Source organism: Anguilla rostrata, chromosome 16, assembly GCF_018555375.3.
Source record: "Anguilla rostrata isolate EN2019 chromosome 16, ASM1855537v3, whole genome shotgun sequence".
Classification (NCBI taxonomy): Eukaryota; Metazoa; Chordata; class Actinopteri; order Anguilliformes; family Anguillidae; genus Anguilla; species Anguilla rostrata.
The window spans coordinates 8,573,137-8,593,552 of record NC_057948.1 but is presented as its reverse complement, the minus strand read 5'-3'; the positions used below and the strand labels follow the sequence as shown (position 1 = coordinate 8,593,552).

At 44.1% G+C, this 20,416-nt stretch overlaps 1 protein-coding gene across 1 annotated transcript in view; it reads left to right on the top strand.

The window, feature by feature from the left end:
- The window catches only part of LOC135241493 (synaptotagmin-7-like), a 176,904-nt gene that overhangs the window by 85,166 nt on the left and 71,322 nt on the right, over nucleotides 1–20,416 (top strand). The window contains exon 3 of the mRNA XM_064311963.1: nucleotides 16,171–16,250. Coding sequence (XP_064168033.1) covers nucleotides 16,171–16,250 — 80 coding nt within the window. The remainder of the gene's footprint in view (nucleotides 1–16,170; nucleotides 16,251–20,416) is intronic.

The window sequence follows — 20,416 nt, the reverse complement described above, 5'->3', positions numbered from 1 at the left end:
GCATGGTACAGAAATTTCAGCAAATTAAATGTATATTTTTAACCACCCGTGTGTACGATCACGCCCAGCTATAGGCGTTGGTGTGATGGCTACTCAAGAACAACACAGAGACTTGACAAACTGTTAACTGAGAACATTTAAGGTCATGCTTCTGGTAGAATGACAATGCAAATGGAGGTAGCTGACCAAAACCTTGTGAACTGTGTACAGTACCTACACGTGAAATGGCTAAAAACCCTGCATTGAAAACATTTTGCATTTAACTGCCAGTAGAACTGGTAACACTGCAAATGGATTTCTCAGGCCCACGTAGGCTACTTCTGTCTTTATTCCAATAAAATGACAAGTGTTTCGCGGTTGATGTGATAGAAAGACCAGAGATTATATTTTTGTCTGGTAATTTACCGACATGCGTAGTTGTGGTGAATATTCCTATCAGCTCTCATATGAGGGAATGTCATATGTTCTTGCCAAATATAATATGACAACCAAATATTGCATAAGTAGTCGTGACTGTCTGAAATAGCTTGCTATGATTCAGCTGCATGAATCGGTTATTTTTGTAGTTACATTTAAAGCCTTACTAAAAATTCAAGGTGCTCTACTTAAAATAACAAGTAACCTGGTTGCCTTAAAATCTTGAGTTAGGCAAACAACGAATCTTCAAACAGTTCATTCAGAAGAAGTACGTAGAACTTAAGATCCGTTGTTTGCCTAACTCAGGATTTTCAGGCAGCCAATTTAATCATTTTTTTATGCAGAGCACCTTGACGTTTTTTTACAGTGTAAGCTGAAAAGTAAACAGAATACATAAACATAGAATTTCTTTCTATGTTAGTATTCAGTAGGAGTGGCAACCAGTGACTGGCTTTTCTGACACCCACCCATGGACTGTAAGCACCTGCCTATTGTAGTCCTTAGTAAAGCAGGTACCTGGAGCATGCACAGTAGTTCAGGGCTATACCTCTGTACTCGCTGCAGGTAGAGAGAGACTGAGAGCTCATTTTAATCCGGAGGATGGTTACTCTTCTACAAGTAAAAGTTAAATTTGCTTTGGAATTCCCCTTTAACTTAATATAATATAATATGTCTGTCCAACTAGAATTGAAAAGAATAGGCCTCACTGACAAAAATGTAATTTTTTTTTTGCAGTGATAAGCAATTGCTCCATTAGTCAATAGAGCCATTTGGCAGTTGATCTGGGTTTAATTTTTCCATTCGCATCACACGGGCCCCAACACAAACACCACAAAGTCAACATTTCTCACTTCCTTAGCAACCAGTGATTTCCTGTATGTGCAGATTCTTTGCAGTCGTGGCACAGATGTTGATTTTACCTTCGTTCACAGCCTCTGAGAGGTGCTTCTTTCAGACTCCCTTTAACATAAGCCATCCAATCCTTTCTTCAAATCCACAATATTAACGGTGGGTGTAAAAAAAAAAAAAAAATCAATATTGGTTTCTAATAATATACAGTGCACGTAGTGCTGTCCATTTGGATTAGATTATCAAACAAAAAAAAGAAAAACTGACAGAAAAACAAAATGGCAAAGTTACTTTTTCTAGGTCTGGGTTCAGGTCTCTGGGTGGTATTGTGGTGTAATGAGACCTGCATTTGTAACTCAATAGCTAAGGGCTGAAATCCCAGTTTTGGTGCTGCCATTGTATCCTTGAGTAAGGCACACCCAGCAGTGCAAATGGAAGAGTCTGAAGTCAGTGTGAATTTACAGGACATAATACTGACTTATTCCGGACATATAGTTAAAATTAGGATGTAAACGTGGAATCCTATGTGGAATGAGTAACATTAGCAGGCCATAGGTCTATCATAGCTAGCTAATACACTTGTAAAGTGAATTATTTTTCATGAATTTATCCATAGCCTACCAAAATATTTATTTTCTCAAATGCATATATTCATGGTTATGGATAACTGGTACTTAATGTGAAATGTAGCTACATTCTGACCTGTGTTCTGTAGTTGTTCCAATGATCTTCATCTAATATTACATTGTTATATTTCTGAGGTATAGAGATAGAAATATTATGTTGAAAGTTTTGCAAATATTCATTTAGCATCAATTTCAATAATTCAAAGAAAGTACTACCACTTATGAATAGAATGTTTACTATGCCATTGTCTTTGTTAGCTTTGATAGTGAAGTTGGATACACGTAGCTTGATAGCATGCATGCTGTGTCAAATTCAGTTCCATGATTTAAATAAATGCAGGTAAATTACCAAGCTTGCTAAGCTGCAACTATAAACAGAAACAGCAGTTCCCATAGGGGGAGGACATATTGATGGGAGAACAGAATTCGATACAAAACCCACTGAACCTCTGGCATCTAGCTACCTAACGTACCTAGCTAAAAGTAATGTTATTTTCAGGTCCAACTGAAAACAGGCCAACTCCGTGTCGCCTTTCATCCCCTTGGTGACGCTACTGAGCAAAAGCAATTCCAAGGTTGACTCTAGTTTTTGAATGAGCCCTGTCGGTTTGTCTTTTTGACTGGCTGTATCTCGGTTTCTTAGCATCTGCCATTGCAGCAGCTAACTAGCAACAAACGCTTCGCTGGAATCTGATCCCAAAATGCAGGCTTTGTAGCCACACCCACTCTTCCCCACACAGAAAAGAATGCCCCGCCCATAAACCTCCCAAACACATTTTAAAATAACAAATACAGGTACAGGTTCACAAATTCGTTACCCAGTTGGTGTTGGTCCTAAGTTTGTTTGCATTTGTCTCTTGCGTATGTTTTGTGTATGTGTTTCGTCTTTCTGGTTTGTCATCTGATTGGCCGTTTCCGTCTCCGGTTACTGAGCTTGAAAAAGCCACTCTTTTCCACTAACCAGTGGAGACTGACTTTCCATATTCGACCCTAAATTTGTTTCATTCCGATTCACATCTAGCCCATCTGGTTTGTTTGCTGACTAGATCTTGTGTATGACCACTGACTTGTTCCCTTCAATGCCGATTCTTGTCTTAGCCCTTATAGTTTGTTTGCCCCATGGTTTTGTGCCTCTGACCATTCACTCTCGTATTCAATTCTAATTCTCGCAAGGCCCCTTTGCTTTGTTTGCTGATTGGATTTTGTTTGACCATTTGCTCGTTTTTGACCTTGACTCTTGTTTTGCCCTCTCTTTGCTGTATAGTGCTCTGGTTAGTTACTGTGTTCCCAGCTGGACTGCAAATCCTTCCATTGGGACACAATTTTGTTATTTTGCTTTGTTATTTTTTTGAGGGTACTCTGGGTGGAGTTTTAACCCTCCATTGGGGGTAAGCTATTCGGACTTTTGGTCTCAGAGTACAGACTAATTGACCGAAGCTCAGCATTCAAAGCCGCCCCATGTCCAGTACTAGCCAGTGTTCACTTAGATTTGGATAGGGACCGGAGTTACTGGCCGGTTTGCAGTACGTTTCCCTAACCCATTGCTTTATCATTCACCCTGCTATCGTCTGACCCTAGACCACATTGTAAGAGTTGGAACTTAAGTAAAAAACAGTTAAGAGACTGAAGCTGTGCGTCTGGGACAGTTAGAGACTGAAGCTGTGCGTCTGGGACAGTTAGAGACTGAAGCTGTGTGCCTGGGACAGTTAGAGACTGAAGCTGTGCAGCTGGGACAGTTAGAGACTGAAGCTGTGCAGCTGGGACAGTTAGAGACTGAAGCTGTGCGGCTGGGACAGTTAGAGACTGAAGCTGTGCGTCTGGGACAGTTAGAGACTGAAGCTGTGCAGCTGGGACAGTTAGAGACTGAAGCTGTGTGCCTGGGACAGTTAGAGACTGAAGCTTGCAGCTTGGGTTTTTGAGACTGACTGGCCTGGACATAGAGCTGACCTGTGCTGTCTGGGACAGTTAAACGCAGCTATGCGCTGGACATTTAAGTACTGAACTGTGCACTACAGTTAAGACTGACTGTGCGCTGGACTTTCACGACTGACTGTGCATTGGACAGTTAGAGACTGAAGCTGTGGGCCTGGGACAGTTAGAGACTGAAGCTGTGCAGCTGGGACAGTTAGAGACTGAAGCTGTGCAGCTGGGACAGTTAGAGACTGAAGCTGTGCAGCTGGGACAGTTAGAGACTGACGCTGTGCAGCTGGGACAGTTAGAGACTGAAGCTGTGCAGCTGGGACAGTTAGAGACTGAAGCTGTGCAGCTGGGACAGTTAGAGACTGACGCTGTGCAGCTGGGACAGTTAGAGACTGAAGCTGTGCAGCTGGGACAGTCAGAGGCTGAAGCTGTGCGGCTGGGACAGTTAGAGACTGAAGCTGTGCAGCTGGGACAGTCAGAGGCTGAAGCTGTGCAGCTGGGACAGTTAGAGACTGAAGCTGTGCAGCTGGGACAGTTAGAGACTGAAGCTGTGCAGCTGGGACAGTTAGAGACTGAAGCTGTGCAGCTGGGACAGTTAGAGACTGAAGCTGTGTGCCTGGGACAGTTAGAGACTGAAGCTGTGTGCCTGGGACAGTTAGAGACTGAAGCTGTGCAGCTGGGACAGTTAGAGACTGAAGCTGTGCAGCTGGGACAGTTAGAGACTGAAGCTGTGCAGCTGGGACAGTTAGAGACTGAAGCTGTGCAGCTGGGACAGTTAGAGACTGAAGCTGTGCAGCTGGGACAGTTAGAGACTGAAGCTGTGCAGCTGGGACAGTTAGAGACTGAAGCTGTGCGGCTGGGACAGTTAGAGACTGAAGCTGTGCAGCTGGGACAGTTAGAGACTGAAGCTGTGCAGCTGGGACAGTTAGAGACTGAAGCTGTGCAGCTGGGACAGTTAGAGACTGAAGCTGTGCAGCTGGGACAGTTAGAGACTGAAGCTGTGCAGCTGGGACAGTTAGAGACTGAAGCTGTGTGCCTGGGACAGTTAGAGACTGAAGCTGTGCAGCTGGGACAGTTAGAGACTGAAGCTGTGCAGCTGGGACAGTTAGAGACTGAAGCTGTGTGCCTGGGACAGTTAGAGACTGAAGCTGTGCAGCTGGGACAGTTAGAGACTGACGCTGTGCAACTGGGACAGTTAGAGACTGAAGCTGTGCAGCTGGGACAGTTAGAGACTGAAGCTGTGCAGCTGGGACAGTTAGAGACTGACACTGTGCAGCTGGGACAGTTAGAGACTGAAGCTGTGCAGCTGGGACAGTTAGAGACTGACACTGTGCAGCTGGGACAGTTAGAGACTGACACTGTGCAGCTGGGACAGTTAGAGACTGAAGCTGTGCAGCTGGGACAGTTAGAGACTGAAGCTGTGCAGCTGGGACAGTTAGAGACTGACGCTGTGCAGCTGGGACAGTTAGAGACTGAAGCTGTGCGTCTGGGACAGTTAGAGACTGAAGCTGTGCAGCTGGGACAGTTAGAGACTGAAGCTGTGTGCCTGGGACAGTTAGAGGAGCTGAAGGCCATTCTGAAGCCTCTGGGTTTTTGGACTCCCGACTGGCTCTCTGATCCAGACGTCTGCCTCCTTCTGTCAGCTGCTCTGCTACTCTCTCCCCCAGTGTGGCTGGATTGTCCTTTCCTCTGCCCACCTCCCAGTCGCTCCCTTTCTGTCTTCTCCCATCTTTGCTCCCCTCGTTCTCTCTCCCGCACTGCTGTCTTTCTCTTTATTTGGATTCTATTTTAATCCCCTGCTCCCTGCAAAATACCTTCCTTCCTTTTCCACTTGCTCTCTCTCTCTCCTTCCCTCTCTCCCCATCTTCCAAAAATTTGTATAATGGTTTTAAATGATAAATGAGAAGCATTTGATAGCTTTTTCTTGCCTGTCAGAAATAAAGATTGCTTTGTGCTTCTGCAGGTCCCTGTGTGTGTGTGGGCTTGTGTGTTTGGGTATCTGTGTGTGGGCTTGTGTGTTTGGGTATCTGTGTGTGGTTTGTGTGTGTGTGTGTGTAGCATGTTTGTGTGCGGGTTTGTGTATCTGTGTGTGCTGTGTGTATGATTATCTGTGTGTGGGTTTGTGAGTTTGTGTATCTGTGTGGCGTGTGTGTGTATCTGTGTGTGTGTGTGTGTGTTTAATTATCTCTGTTTGTGTGTGTGTTTGTGTGTGTGGGTTTATGTGTTTGTGCATCTGTGTGCTTCATGTTTGTGTGTGCGTTTGTGTATATGAGTGTGGTGTGTGTGTGTCTGTTTGTCCATGTGTGTGTGTGCATGTGTGTGTGTGAGTGAGTGTGTGTGTCTGTGTGAGTGTGTGCGTGTGTGTTTGTGTTTTGACGTGCTTGGGATTTTCTGTGGCTACGCATGGCTTTCTCAGCAAAGGAATGTGGCATACAGATGGGAGACAGCATTTTCATAGGTAAATACAGATGGCTAGCATTCTGCTAAAAATACTGCTGCCGTTTAAGTTTCTGTAATTAGATTGCCTTCCTTTTCCTCACTCCAAAAAAATACTGTCTTAATTGGCATAACACAACCAGAGCCGTAGATAGAGTTGCGTCAATGGTGTACCTGGAACTAAGAACGGCCACGTGATTCATGGATGTTCCTCTGTGGTTAATTTGAAATACAGTTCTACATTGGGAACTATTGGAAAAAGCCAGATGTATGCAGCTAGTTAGCAATATTTCTAATTAACAATATATGTATATAATAAAAATATATGAAATATATATTGGCCATTTTGTTCTAATTATGTAATACTCCACCACTTCATGATTTTTTTGTTTTCAAATGTAATGTTAGGCAACGTTAGTGTTAGCTGTTGGTCATAGTTAGTTGGCTAGCTAAAGTATCGTTCATTGATGGCAAGCATTTGCATTAATGTTAGCTGTTAGCTTAGGTAGCTGTGTAATTTAGTTAAACGTTAACATTAGACAATTATTTTTTTTTAAATGTAATTGTGGCATTCGATCTTCCAGAGAGGCGGATTGGTCTCGGCTGCACCGGCTGGTGGAGAGAGCACACGCACCTGGACTGCGTTAGCTAATCAGTCCAGGTGCTTAAAGGTGTGCTGCTCTCCACAGTTCGGGGCTGAGACCGGGAGCTAACACCGAGAGTGCAGTTATGATTTTTGTTTCGTTTTTGTTTGAGCACTAAAGTCAAAAGTAAAGAATCCTCAGCTGGGATGCTGGAGGAGCTGGACCTGGCCGGGAAGGCGGGTCAGCTACAGAGCGGCAAACTGAGATAATTGTCACTCTGTTTTATTTTCTTTTGTCTTTGTTATTTTAGCTTGTTATTTTAGTTTATAGTTTTTGCCTGGAACCCATGAGGGGAAGGGTGAAGTGGTCCGTTTATTTTATTTCATGTTTGCGTGGACTTGTGTGGGTTTGTGTGGGTAGTTGTCTCTGCATGCGACAGACAACTGTGTTCCCCGGTACTGCCGCATCTCTCTTCCAAGGGGTGTCACGCTTGGCGCGTGACAGTAATGCTAGTTTAAATAACGTTAACCGTTTAACGTTATAGCCCAACTAGCTAATAATGTAAATCTCACTGTTATTACAGACAAACACACAACACATACACTCACTACAAAACCAAAACGAGGCAGGGGGATGGGAAAGATTGTCGATTTACCGATCGGCAACATGAACGCAATTTGCGGCTTGCTATCACGACTTCTACGTGCAAACGGTCCAAAATGAGCGGGAGGAAATCTGTAGCTTTTCACAGAACTGTGCTCCCGCGTTGCAACTTTCCTGAAGCGAACCCCAGGTCCAGTAAACTAGCTGCATAATCAGTTCCTTAATCAATTTACTGCATTAACTGATCAATTAAGTACTGAACACAACATGAAGCTCCCCAGGACCACAGTTGCAGAACCCCGCTCTCAAATAGTCCATAAAACTTTGTGACCATTTTTTTACAGTATGTTTGCTCCCATTTTTACAATTTGTTTGCTCACATTTGATGGGCGTTACAGTTTTGCTACGGTTTGACCTTAATTAATGTGTGAGATACTGTGTTTAATAACCTGTGTCACACCATACACAACCATTCTGTCGGCAGCAATTATAACAGAGATCTTGAACCGGAAATCAATACGCCACCAATTCAGCTTTATGAGACATTTAGCAATTGTTTGTCGTAATCGGATAATGGATTTTTCGCATTCCGCACGTGTGCGGTCACATTCAGTGATTGTCTGCATGTGTCTCACTGTGTATTTAAGTTCCTGTTTTTTTTTGCGGTTCAGTGCTTGGTCTTTGTGTTCTCTTGCGTGGTCGTCCTTGCCACTAGTCCCCTGTGTCTCGTTCTACTGGTATCTTTCTGCCCGTTGCCCTGGTGCCGTCTTTGTTTTTGCTGTTTGAAGACTTCTGTAAAGGCTTGTTATTTTACCGACCTCTGCCTCCATGTTAATCTCAGCGCCGGGGTCCTAATCCTTTGCGTGAGCCCTGGCGCTTGGTGTAGGACTGCTGATCCGGTATGAGCTTTCTCCAGTCCGTATTCTCACATTAGCCACTGTGAGCCATAGACTGTAGAAAAATATGCACAAAGTCACTGTGATGTCACCCATTGACGTAGTTCACGGGCGCCGCCATGTTGTACAAATTGGAGGCAGAGACTGCTCAGTAGGGACTTGAAGTGCAGTCTCATGCTAAACGCATAAGATAGTGACTTGGTAGTGACTGTCCCTGATTCGTCCAAATAGCACAATAATTTAACAAATAGGCATATTGGGAAACATTAGACGAATTAAAACCACCTATTGCGACTACTTTTTCTTGTGGAAAAAAATGATTAACTTCGTATTTTGACCGTATTGCTGCCTTTGACTTGCATTGAAACGGGTGGCTGAAACACCTATACTGGAGCCAACCGCGCTGGCGCTGGTGAGCAACGCCTCTCAACAAGACAAGGAAGTGAGCTTTAAAAACGCAGCCCGGTTTTGGCCGTTTGCCACGTGCCCGAATGCAGACTGATCCTAGACCGGCGCTACTGCTCGGAGACGCTCTACGAACACGGAGCGCGTGCGCCTCGGCCTTCCCCGGGCTGGGTTCCGCGGGATCCACTTCCTGTGCGAGGCTCACCGGAGCCTAACCCGGGTGGCAGACAGCAGGAATGATTTATGACATGGGAATGAGGAACGCCTGCCTCCCATAAATAATCAGAGCAGAGAGGAATTGTCTTTTCATTGCGCCTTATCGCTTTTAGGAGGGGAGACGTAGCAAACGGGCCGAAGGCAAAAGGCGCTATTTCGATTACCTCCAGCTTCTGTTTGACGTGTGAAAGTTTATGCAAATGATCAAATCGTGAACATTTTTTTCCTCCTGTTGATCTCTGGCAGCGCTGGAAGCCATTTGGACACAAATCCCGTTAAAGCTGATTTTGTACACCTCCGAGCCAACGTGCCATTGGTTAACAGCATCTGACTGTATCATTTGTATGCTAACTAGGCCCATCTTGCTCACAAGGGCTTGTGGGATTGTTTTTATGGCAAATAACTATTCATGAGTTGGAAGCCGTTACGCCGCACCCAGTACTCCGATAACGTCCGGACGCTGCAACACAGGCCCGTAACGTCACATTTCTTTGATGTGCGTAACAGGAGCGATGAGATGGGACATTTACCTCGGCAGGCGAATGTGCGACTGTTTGATTGAGAGGAAATTTCCAGATCATTTCTGTGTTTAACCTTCAAATCTTTCGCGATGGTTCATGATGTCAGAGCCCTTTGACGAGCGAACGTCGAGCGTCACTGAATGACGAGCGACACTGTGCTGCCTTGGCTTGCCCGTTGGCTGGGTTGTGCTTTGTGCGCCCGACGGCTATAGCTCTTGATCTGTGATTTTCCCTTTACCCTTCTCCTTACAGTTGCGACTGCAGTGCGAATGCCAATCAGTTGGGTCGTGTGCCTGAGAGGAAATATTGTGCGTAGAGAATTCATAATCCACGCGGGTGTAATCTGTTTCTCCTGATCCTTTCCTCGCGTATCACTGAGAGTTTTTATCAATAGACTCAAAATGAAAATGTGCTGCTGGTGTGAGCTGAAATATGCCGACTGACTTGAGGTCGTGTTGGTTTGTGCGATGCGCTCGGCTCTACAAGCTAAAATAAAAGCAAACGAAACGTCCTTGGATCATGAAAGGCACAAAAAATACAATAAATTAAATAAATCCACTCAGTTTTGAAAGCATAAAGAATAATTTTTGCTGAAGTGGGGTGGTGTAGTTTTATGGTTTGGGAAAACTTTCCTGATGTGGAGTGGTTTAGTTTGATGGTTTGGGAATACTGTTTGCTGAGGTGTGGTGGTGTAGCTTGATGGTTGGGGAACAGGGCTTCTTACTCCAAGGTTGCAGGTTTGATTCCCAGATGGGTCCATAGACTGTAGAAAAATATGGACTAAGTGACTATCACATCACCCATTGGCTTTCCGTGGGCTTGTGAAAAGAGTTTTGAAATTGAGGAAGTGCAGGTTATGTCCGGCCAAGTTGTATGAATTTGAGCCAGAGGCTGTGCAGTAGGGGGAAGGGGAGACCCTTATATGGTCAGGAATTCCGGACCAGGTCCAGGTTGTCCCCTAAGTGTGTGAGATGCAGTGATGTGCAGTGATGCAGACCGCCTGCTCAGACCATGTCTATAGCACAAGTCACAGCCCAGCGTATGGCGGATTGCTAACTTTGGGGCTTTCCAATGCAGTGCCTGATCATAGCCTATTCAGAAGCCAATCAGTGGTTTTTGTGGATCATATGTTTTTGCAATTTGACTTTGATATAAATCCCATAAGTGTGGAAAAATGCATACTTTCCATTTATTGTTGATAGTCTGTTTTTTTAATTTATTTTAATTCCTGCATTTATTCCTGCTTTTAATTGTTTATGGCTGTTCTTATACTGCACTGTGGACTCCCCAATACTTTAATGTAAAGGTTTAGTGTAGGTCCTGTAGTTCTCATGTATTGCTGTTCATTAGAAAAATGTTGTTAAAATGTTATACTTCGATCTGTCTAAGCACCTGTGATGTATTTAGAGCTTTGCAAATATATATTTTTATAATCCCTTAAACTATGTGCTGCAATATACTGTAAACATATGTACTTTTCGACAGTAATGGTAAGTTTGTTACATACATTTCCTGGCTGTGTATTTTGTGTTTATAGAAGATTCTAGAATGATCTGTAAATGCATCTTGCAGAAGATTCCGGAATAATCTGTGAATGCTTCTGACAGACAGAAGATTCTGGAATGATCTATATATGGATCTTGCAGAAGAACCTCCGTCTTGTGGATTTGTTCAGTTTAAAATAGAACTTGAAAAAGATAACGGTCTTGGCCACATATGTGATTACTTATTCCAGAGGGTCTATGTGAGCTTTCCATGTCTTTAGTTGCTGAAAAGCTGTAACATTTACAGTTGTTTACAATCTTAAAAGGCATTCGCTGCATGCATGCAAGATTTAGGTTTTGTATGAAATGGTATCAACTCATAATGTAATTATTTTCACGGCTGCCCAATGACTTTTATTGCTTGAAAATGAACTTTCATAAACAGACCAAATGCTGTTAACTGTATGAGCTGGTTAAATGATTTCAAGCATATGCCACAGCAATCTTAAAATGTTAACAAGTAATTAATGAAGTTCACAACTTAACCAGCTGTTCAAATTACGAAAATTTTTAGAGCCATTTTCTATTCTTATTTGTAATTTCCCTTTTCAGTTCCTTTCTGTGTAATTTCCCTTTGGGATAACTAATAGCAACGAAGACAGAATTTAAAATCCCACACATTAAATATGTGCTTTACTTTATAGTTTGTCTTTGTCTCCGATTTAATGCCTCTTGTAAAGCAATTAAATATGTTGTAAAGCAGTTTAATCAAAATGAAATTGCCTCCCAGCTGAAGTCGATCAAAAAAGAGACACAAAGATATAACTTGCTTGTGGTTAGAAGAAATGTGAAACAGTGAGGTGTTTGGAGCCTTTAATTGGGGGGAACAGCCATCATTTTGGGGAATTTGAAACACCACTTAGCTAAATGTTCAGTGTAAAGCCCATAGCGATAGAGCACTATTAACTTTAATAGAGTGCACTTGGCCCCGAGTGGATAAAAACAGTTTGGCTGTGTCTTGGTGACTGTGGTAGTGCAACCACACCTGGAAACTGCTCATCTCCTCTGGCACAAAATGGAGTATTTTTTCACCTCTGAAAGCTTGGTGTCTGGAAATGTGTGTGTTTTAACGAACTCATACGTAACACTGGTGCACTGTGCTATTTTGGTACTCTAATCAATGCACGCATATGAAGAACAAACATCTGGAGCAGGCAAGTTAACACACAGAACTTTTTGATGGCTGCTGAGAGAGAGAGAGACAGAGACAGAGAGCAGTGTTTCCCACAGGTTGAGAATTGGGGGGTCGCACCAAAAAATGCACCTTTTGTTGGTACTGTTTATTAAATTGTGTTGTATCTATTAAGGGGTTATTAATTAATAATTATTTTTTAAATTTTTACTTGAAAAATGAAATTTGTACGACACTTTTTGCGTCACGTTGTACCGGCGACACAGAGAATTAACAGAATGAAAAAGCAACCCTAAAGGACTAAAACCATTTTTGCTGCAGTGGTCCGAGTCACAGACAAACCTTTGGGCTATCGGAACGATTTGGAGGCGAATTTGATCACTTTTATAACGGCCTCCTCCCGGCGAAGGACACGTCGACGCACGCTGCCACGGGAGCCTTTTCACATTTTAGGGTGGCGTCATCGTGCTCATCGAGATTTAAAGGCCGTCTCGGAGAATTTGACACGATCCGAACTTTAGAAAGCGGAGGTGGCGCAGAACTTGAATTTCCTCAGTTATGCAAGATATTTAAGCCAAAATCGTGCGTGGTTCAGTTGGTTATTATTATCCTACCCAAAGGCTAAGATTGCCTACAATGGATGCCAAAATGTCTGTTCATTTTTGTGGCTCATGTCATGCAGACACATTCAATAGTTTAAGATGAGGAAGGATGGGGAATTTTTTTATTTGCTTGCACACGAGTGCTGCTTGAATGACTCATAAATAAGCATGGCATCTGCTATTATTTCAGTATGTGAATATGCATGAATTAATTTATTCAACCAGCTATTTCCAAAGAACATATTTATTACCAACAAATTTGATTTCAGATGGGGGGCGAAAAAAAAGCGTTTTTCAATGCGAACACTGAACACTGGGAAGCAATCTCTCAGATAATATGAAGTAACTATTTCTACAGAAATGTTTCTGAATTAGTGATGTGTTCAGACATCGGACACATTGGTGTTCTAGAATTACAGTAAATTGATATGTGTGCATGTAATTGTTATGTATGCATATGTTGCGTTGATCTAATGTTGCTGATTACATATTAATTAATGTCTCGACGCAGACTGCAAAGTCAATTATGTGTTTGTATTGGCTACTGTAGCTACATACTACTACTAGTAGGCTACTTTAAACTTAAAGCTATTTTGCAGTTTTAGATGGGCTGTCCATGTGCAAGATCTGTAACTGGCTATGGGGCTGTGGGCATGCCGAAAGATTTACGCTAACGATAGCGCTATTTCATCAACAGCCAACGTTGACTTTGATGACGAAGAAGCAGAGAAACAGTCCCAGTTTTCTTCACGCTCCCTCGTTCTCTCCTTTCCTCCACTTGTCTCCTCTCTTCTCCTCCGTGTACTTCTGGGAAGGAGACGAGTGGTAGCGGATGAGGGGAGGAAAGGAGGTGAGGAGCGAAAAGTATTTGGACGCACCCAGTGTCTCAAGTAACTTCGGATAAGGGCATCTGTGAATTGGCAGTAATATAGTGTAATTTAATGTAAACCATCAGGAGTCTCCATTTACATTACATGGCAACATGACCATGGAGCAGACAGGGCCACCCCTGATCTTATGGGGGCCTTAGCAAAACTTTATTTGAGCCCCGCCCCCTGTGACTGTCATCCCTGGGGTCTTAAGCAGTGTGAACAGGGAAAATTGCGATTGTGAAAAGTAAAACACACACACGCTGTGCCAATCTTGGGGTTCTGCCCCCCGCCAGGCCTTTCCTTCTGTGCGGGCCTGAGAATAAAGGCAGAGACCCCAACCGACAGGCGAATGCAAGAAACCTACCATCCCTGCAAGAATTTGCCAGTGAACACTTTTGGAGGGTAGGTTGTTTGGAATGGTTTTTTTTTCAAAGCGTCAGTGTTCTAGAACTCCATTGCTTTCAATTACTATTAGTGATTGTTACATCAGCACTGGAGCGATCAATGAAGAACATTCTAATCTCATGCTTGTGATCTTACACCTTAAAGGGTTATGGAATATGGAAGATGGCAAATGTTTACATGCTTCGATGAAACGAGAACATTAACCACTAGGCAATTTATCAAAAGCACTGATGAGCTGTCCTCTGGAGGTATAATCAAAAATCAGGGGTCTGCAGCCGTGGCCCTAGAGAGCCAGAGGGCCTGCTGGTTTTCATTGTTGCTCAGCACTTAATTGATCTATTAAAAGAGTTGATTACACAGTTAACTCACCTCACCTGGTTTCTGGAGTCTGAATTGGTTGCTGATTGTAAGGTGCAAACAAAAACAGAAGAACAAGCATTTTTTTTAAGTAAAAAATGAAAGTGGCTTGCAGACATATACAGAGCCTTACACAGTTTCAATATCATTTTTCCATGAAACCCAATATTCTGCTTAAACGGAAAAATATTACTGATCTGTGCAACCTACCACTCACCGTCAAAGCAAAATAATGCAATGTTTAAATGTATGGTCCCTGAGGAGTTTCGATGGATAACTTAACGAAAAAATAAGTATCTGGAGGTTGTTTACTCAGTTAGATTTCCACTGCTTTACAGCTTTCAGTTGCGTAAGATTGCAAATATCCTGATTGGATAATCACAGCGAATGACTCGCTGCGTTTAAGTTTGACCTATGCACATGAATAAAATGTAGCGATTTTTGAGCGTCTGCCTGGTTTTGTCTGTCACTCTTGGGCTGTGCCGTTGCACTGCCTTAGTGTACGCAGTAGGCCTACATGATTGCGCTTTTTCACGTGATACATCTGCTCCTGAAGTGAGGACGAGAGAAATAAAGTAATGAGATCATCTCTGTCCCTGAACTTATTTTGACTTTTTTTTTTCTTGTTGATTGACAATCCCAAAACCCAATTCAGGCAAAAGTGAAGTCCTCTGGCCTTAGTGACCCTACAGAGACACTTATTGTTTGATGTCGCGGGCCCAACAGATGTCCGTGTAACGAAACGAAAGGTCAAGGGTCATGGAAGGTCCAGATAAATGTTACGCTTCCTGTCTCTAAACTGATCGTTTGCTCGCGAATCTCTTTGAAACAAAGAAACGTTGCCATCGACCCCCCCGGGTCTGTTTTTTTGGGTCACAAATCGCAGAGAGTTTTCGGTTTTTTGGCTTCATGACCTTTCAGTGAGCCAGGTCTTAAGGAAATGTAAGCAGGCTGGGCAGAAGTGCTTTGGTCCCAGTCCCTCAGACAACTTTGGGTTTTGAAGGTCAGACGGGCCTCCACCTTGAAAGGTCATAAAATGTCTCGATTCTTTTTTTGTTTTTGTTTTACTGAATCAAACTGGTCAGATCGCACTTGGAGGCACCCCTTCATCCTTGTGTCTGTCATGTTTATCGGTCGCAGTAAAAAGGTTGATGCCACGGAAGCTTCCGGTTTCCCGTTCCGGACACTGCCGCAGTTCAGTTTTCGGGCACGCACATTCCGCTGGGCTCTCTCTTAGCTCTGATCTACAAATTAAGCAGAAGAACACCATGGTTATGTTCATCAAACCGCACGCACCAGTGCCTCCCTAGTGAACAAATACAAAGTACCCTGTTTGTTGCATTTGTGACCCATTGATGTGATATCATTAACCCTTCACAGTTCCTGTTCTGTGGTTTTCAGGATGATGGATGTAGTAGACTCCCCCAGTAAGGACAAACGAGATTGGATATTGCCGTCTGGGTCTTTCTGTACCTTTCAAATGAAATTGACTGAAAAATTGCAACATGTTGTTTTTCTTTTTTTCACAGTGTAGTGTTATTCTAACATTATCATGCCCTTTTATTTCCTTCTCTCCCTCCTTCCCTGCCTCTATCCCTCCTTTTTCCTTCGCTCGTTCTTTTCCACTCCCTTCTCCTCGCCTCCCTCCCTCTCTCCTTCTGTTCCTACCTTCCTCCCGCCCTCCCGTCTGTTCTCTGCCCTCCCCCCCTTTTTCACTTCCTCCCTCCCTCTCTGTCCTTCTTCTCCTCCCTCCATCCATCTCTCTTCCTCCTTCCCTCTCTCCAGGGGAAGCGGAATAAGCCTGGGGTGGAGACGGCAAGCACTCCAGACCTGGCACGGGGCCGGGGCGAGAAGAAAGCCATCAAGTAGGTGTCTGGGTACTGGGGGGGGAGGGGGGGTTGGGCTGGGGGGCGTGGCTAGTGTTGGGTTATGGGGGAAGTGGGCGGGGCCGTGGGCAGGAGGGGTGGGTCGTGATTGCCCATAAGGGATCTGTGTATCCAGTCCAAACCACACCCAGTCCCTGACCGCGGGACCATAATGCGATGCTAGCGTAACGTTCCAGCAGGGCTTGCCGGAATGTTCTTTCAGCTTCAGTTACCGGGCCAAATTAAACCCTCTCTGCTATCCGAACGAGCTTTCAGACTACACAGGACCCTTATAAAACAGGCCAAACTCATCAGTCATTTGCCCAGTTGAGTGATAAAGTTAAGTATATGGAAGGTGAACGGAATACAAAGACTCTTGAGTGCAACTTTAATTTATAAATTTTCTCGCCAACCCTAAAAGAAAACTCTATTTCCTGGTTTGTAGTTTCTTGTTTATTTATAGCAATGTATTCGAAACGGTGAAACTGAGCTTAAATCATTTGAGGACATGGGAACACTTTGCAGCCTGTGGCTGTAAATTGCTGTTTCCGAAGTTAGAGTTAATAAGCACAGGTGATGCGGCGTTGCTAATATGCGTAAGCTATGAACTGAAATGAACTTCCATGCGTGTTCGAGGATAATACCCCGCGTTAGATATTAGGGTAACACATTATTTGAAGTGGGTCTTCATAATGTCTTTGTCCATCCTAAATACTGACATAACCCTTTTCATAAGCATGCATAAACAATATAGCAAAATAATAACAAATTAAATGACGTGACAAATATGGCAATGAGAATTCTGACATACCATAATATTCATGCATGCATGTGACAAAAAGTAAGCTTGAGCAAGTGTGTCTTTCTGACGAGGATAATGTCCGCACAGATAAATTAAGGATGCGTGTAAATTAAAATCATCTCAGTGAAAACCAGAAAATTACACAAATGCCCCCAGCATCGCACTCTAAGACAGCTCTGTAGCTGTTTCAATCCAAAACTTTATTTTGGCAAGTCAGTACGGCTGTGGACGATAAGGAATATCACAGTGCAAAAGTGTCGTATATCACATTAAACAACCTTTGCACCTATACCAGCGCCAACAAATGACTGTACCAAGGTAAAACAGTAAAGCCTCACGATATATCAAAGCAAAACATATTAGCAAAAGAATACTTAGCAACGGGAATAAGCTATTATGTCCCTCTGAGGCTCGTCACTTGCAGACCAGAGAGCACACAGTAAAGTGTCCAGTGTTAATTCAACTCTAACACCGTTAATTCAACATTCCAGAGTGGGACCAATTGTTATCTGTTAAGAGTTGAATTATCACTGTTGAGAGTTGAATTAACACTTGGACACTTTACTGTGTATCTAGCGCTGCACCACACCTGGGGTTGAGCACCTGGAGGGTCTGCTCTACCTCTACCACAGGACCCTGAGAAACTGTCCCATGCAGAACTATCGGTCCCGCCTGTGGCGAAAGGGGCTTCTCGTCCTGCTGTTTTTCCGGGTGATTCCGCGCTGTCGGTTGTGTTCAGGCTGCTCACACAAACGTTTCTCTAACTTTGCTTCCTCCCTCCCTCCCTCTGTGTCGCCGTCGGCCTTTTCGGCGACTTTGGCGCCAGTGGGCTGGCGGTACGGCGGATTCTCTTTCCCACTTCCTGTCCGCTGGGAGCCGCGGCGTAGCGTGCGCCGCGCAGCGCGGAGCGCCGCTCTGTCCGCTCACTTTAACCCCTCCTTCTCTTTCCTCCTCCTCTTCCTGAGCTGAAAAAAAGGTGTCATTTGCTCTGGTTGTTATCTGAGTAACTGTACTTCCTTCCTGGGTTGAAAGCAGTTCCTGGATCTCCCTTTTAAAATGTGGATTTTTGTTTGTTTGTCTGCGTGCCGATGTTCGGTTTAACCGCTCACTAAAAGAAATAATTAACAGCTGTGCGTTTGTAAGGTTCCTTTCCTTCTCTCTCTCTCTCACTCTCTCTCTCTCTCCTTTTGCTTCATCCCTCCTTCCAGCTTTTTAAGCTCCTGAGAAAACACAGGTGCTGGAGAATGTGGTCATGTGACTTATTTCCCCTCTGATTTCTTCCTCTCTTATTGTAATGCTCTGTGTATTTCTCTCTCTGTCTCTCTCTCTCTCTCTCTCTCTCTGTCTCTCTGTCTCTCTCTCTGTCTTTCTTTTGTTTGCATGGCGATATGGGAGGGACATTTTTTAGATAGCCATGCCCATTTCCTTTGGCCCCTCCCCTTATTTATTAATTAAAACGCATCCCTTTTGCCATTTCGGGGATGCCTGTTTCAGAGCACGTCCCTTTTTACCCCTGTAACCTTTCAGTGCAGCTACGGTCCCATCACACAAGAGTCATCTCTGAATACGAGCCCTTTGCACTGCATTCTCAGAGATTTCTGGCCGCCTCCCGCTCCGACATCTGCGATTGGTTGCCTTGCTCTGACCTGTCTCTCTCTCTGGCCACAGAGATCTAGACTTTCGGAGTAACAATGAGCACAGTGCTGCAGAAATGGAGCTCCTATCCGCCCAAGGAGCTCGCACTTAGCATTTCCCCCTATGCTCCTATTGGAGACCATCGCCTGTCACTCAAGTGAGTCGCAGTCACGCACGGTAAGAGACTTCTCCCTTCACAGCTGGGCTGGATGAGGCCCCTCCCCTCTCTGCTTTTGCCCGCTCACACTAACACTTCAAGAGATATGAATATTAGCATAAGCCTCATTTTTAGGATAAACACACACAGACAGATGAACACACACATACGCAATCTGGGTTTTTTTTTTGAGGATCACAGGATGACCGCAACGGGTCTGTGAGTTTTGATTAGGCTTTGTTCATTCAAGATTAATGGAGCTTCTAGGCTAATGCAGGCACCCAAACAACCAAACCTTGTTAGCTCGTGTCACACAATAGATATACAGCCCTAATTGGGGTATATTGGTAAAACATGTGTCTAAGATGGTATACAATGCCCTCAAATACAGTGCCCTCAAACATTCACCATACATCATTAACAATACAAGATTATTGGAATCAGTGGTACAGCGCTCTTACACTCACATATGTATCAGTATTGACAATATCAATGTTTTGGTAGGAATGTTGCATATAATATATAATCATGTAATATAATTGACATATGATCTTGGCTCATCTTAGATTAAGTCAACAGCAGATTTAAATGACATTATTAAAAAAGCCATCAGTTAGATGTAACACACAGTCCGTTAATTCAGCCCCACAAAGGCATCTTCATCTAATTAGTGGAAATGTCATTGTTCATACTCACTGACAGGCACAAACAATGTTGCGTGGCCATATTAAACAGATAATTCTCAAGGCTACATGCACGTACATTCGTTAGTTGAGACGCTGAAGATTGCCGAACCGAAGCTGTTATCCTCTCTCTGTTCCCCAGGTCAGCTCTTTCGCTTCCTGCTCCTCGACTTTCTGAGAAACAGCACTCGTGCCTCAGAGACCCCCCTGTGGGTTCCCGCTGAAACGAAAGCACACGTTATCGTACCTCAGACACCCCCCCCTGCGGGCCCCCTAGGTCCCTACACCCCTGCTGATCTCACTAACACCAAATGTTTACTTTCTCACCTTTAACCCATGGGGTATGACCATGGAGACGGACAACCCTCATGTCCAACAAAAATGCAAAAACGTACACACACGCACACACACGTGCATAGACACACACGAATACGCTCACACGCGCGCATACACAAACACTAATACACATGCACGCACGCACACACACGCATACACAGGCACACACAGGCACACACATGTACACACACGCAGACATGCACACACATGCACCTGACATACGCACGTAGACACGCACACACATACACACACCTACCTTACCACCAGTCCCTTTGTGGCGTCAAAGGTGAAGCACCTCCCTTCTCCCATCCCTCTGTCTGAAAGTTCCTGTCGGTTTTTTTCGGAGGGTTGACCGTTGGACTTGGGCATGGTGTGGCTTCCCTGTTTTGGCTGCGTGTTGATCGGTGAATCCCTGCATTCTATCATTCTCGCTTTTTTTTTCTTTCTTTGCCTCCCCCTCTCCCTCTGCATCTCCCTGGCTTCTCTCCCAAGCTGACTGGCTCTTCCTATTAACCACCCTCCGAATTAACCTTCCTCGACCCGCCTGCTCGCC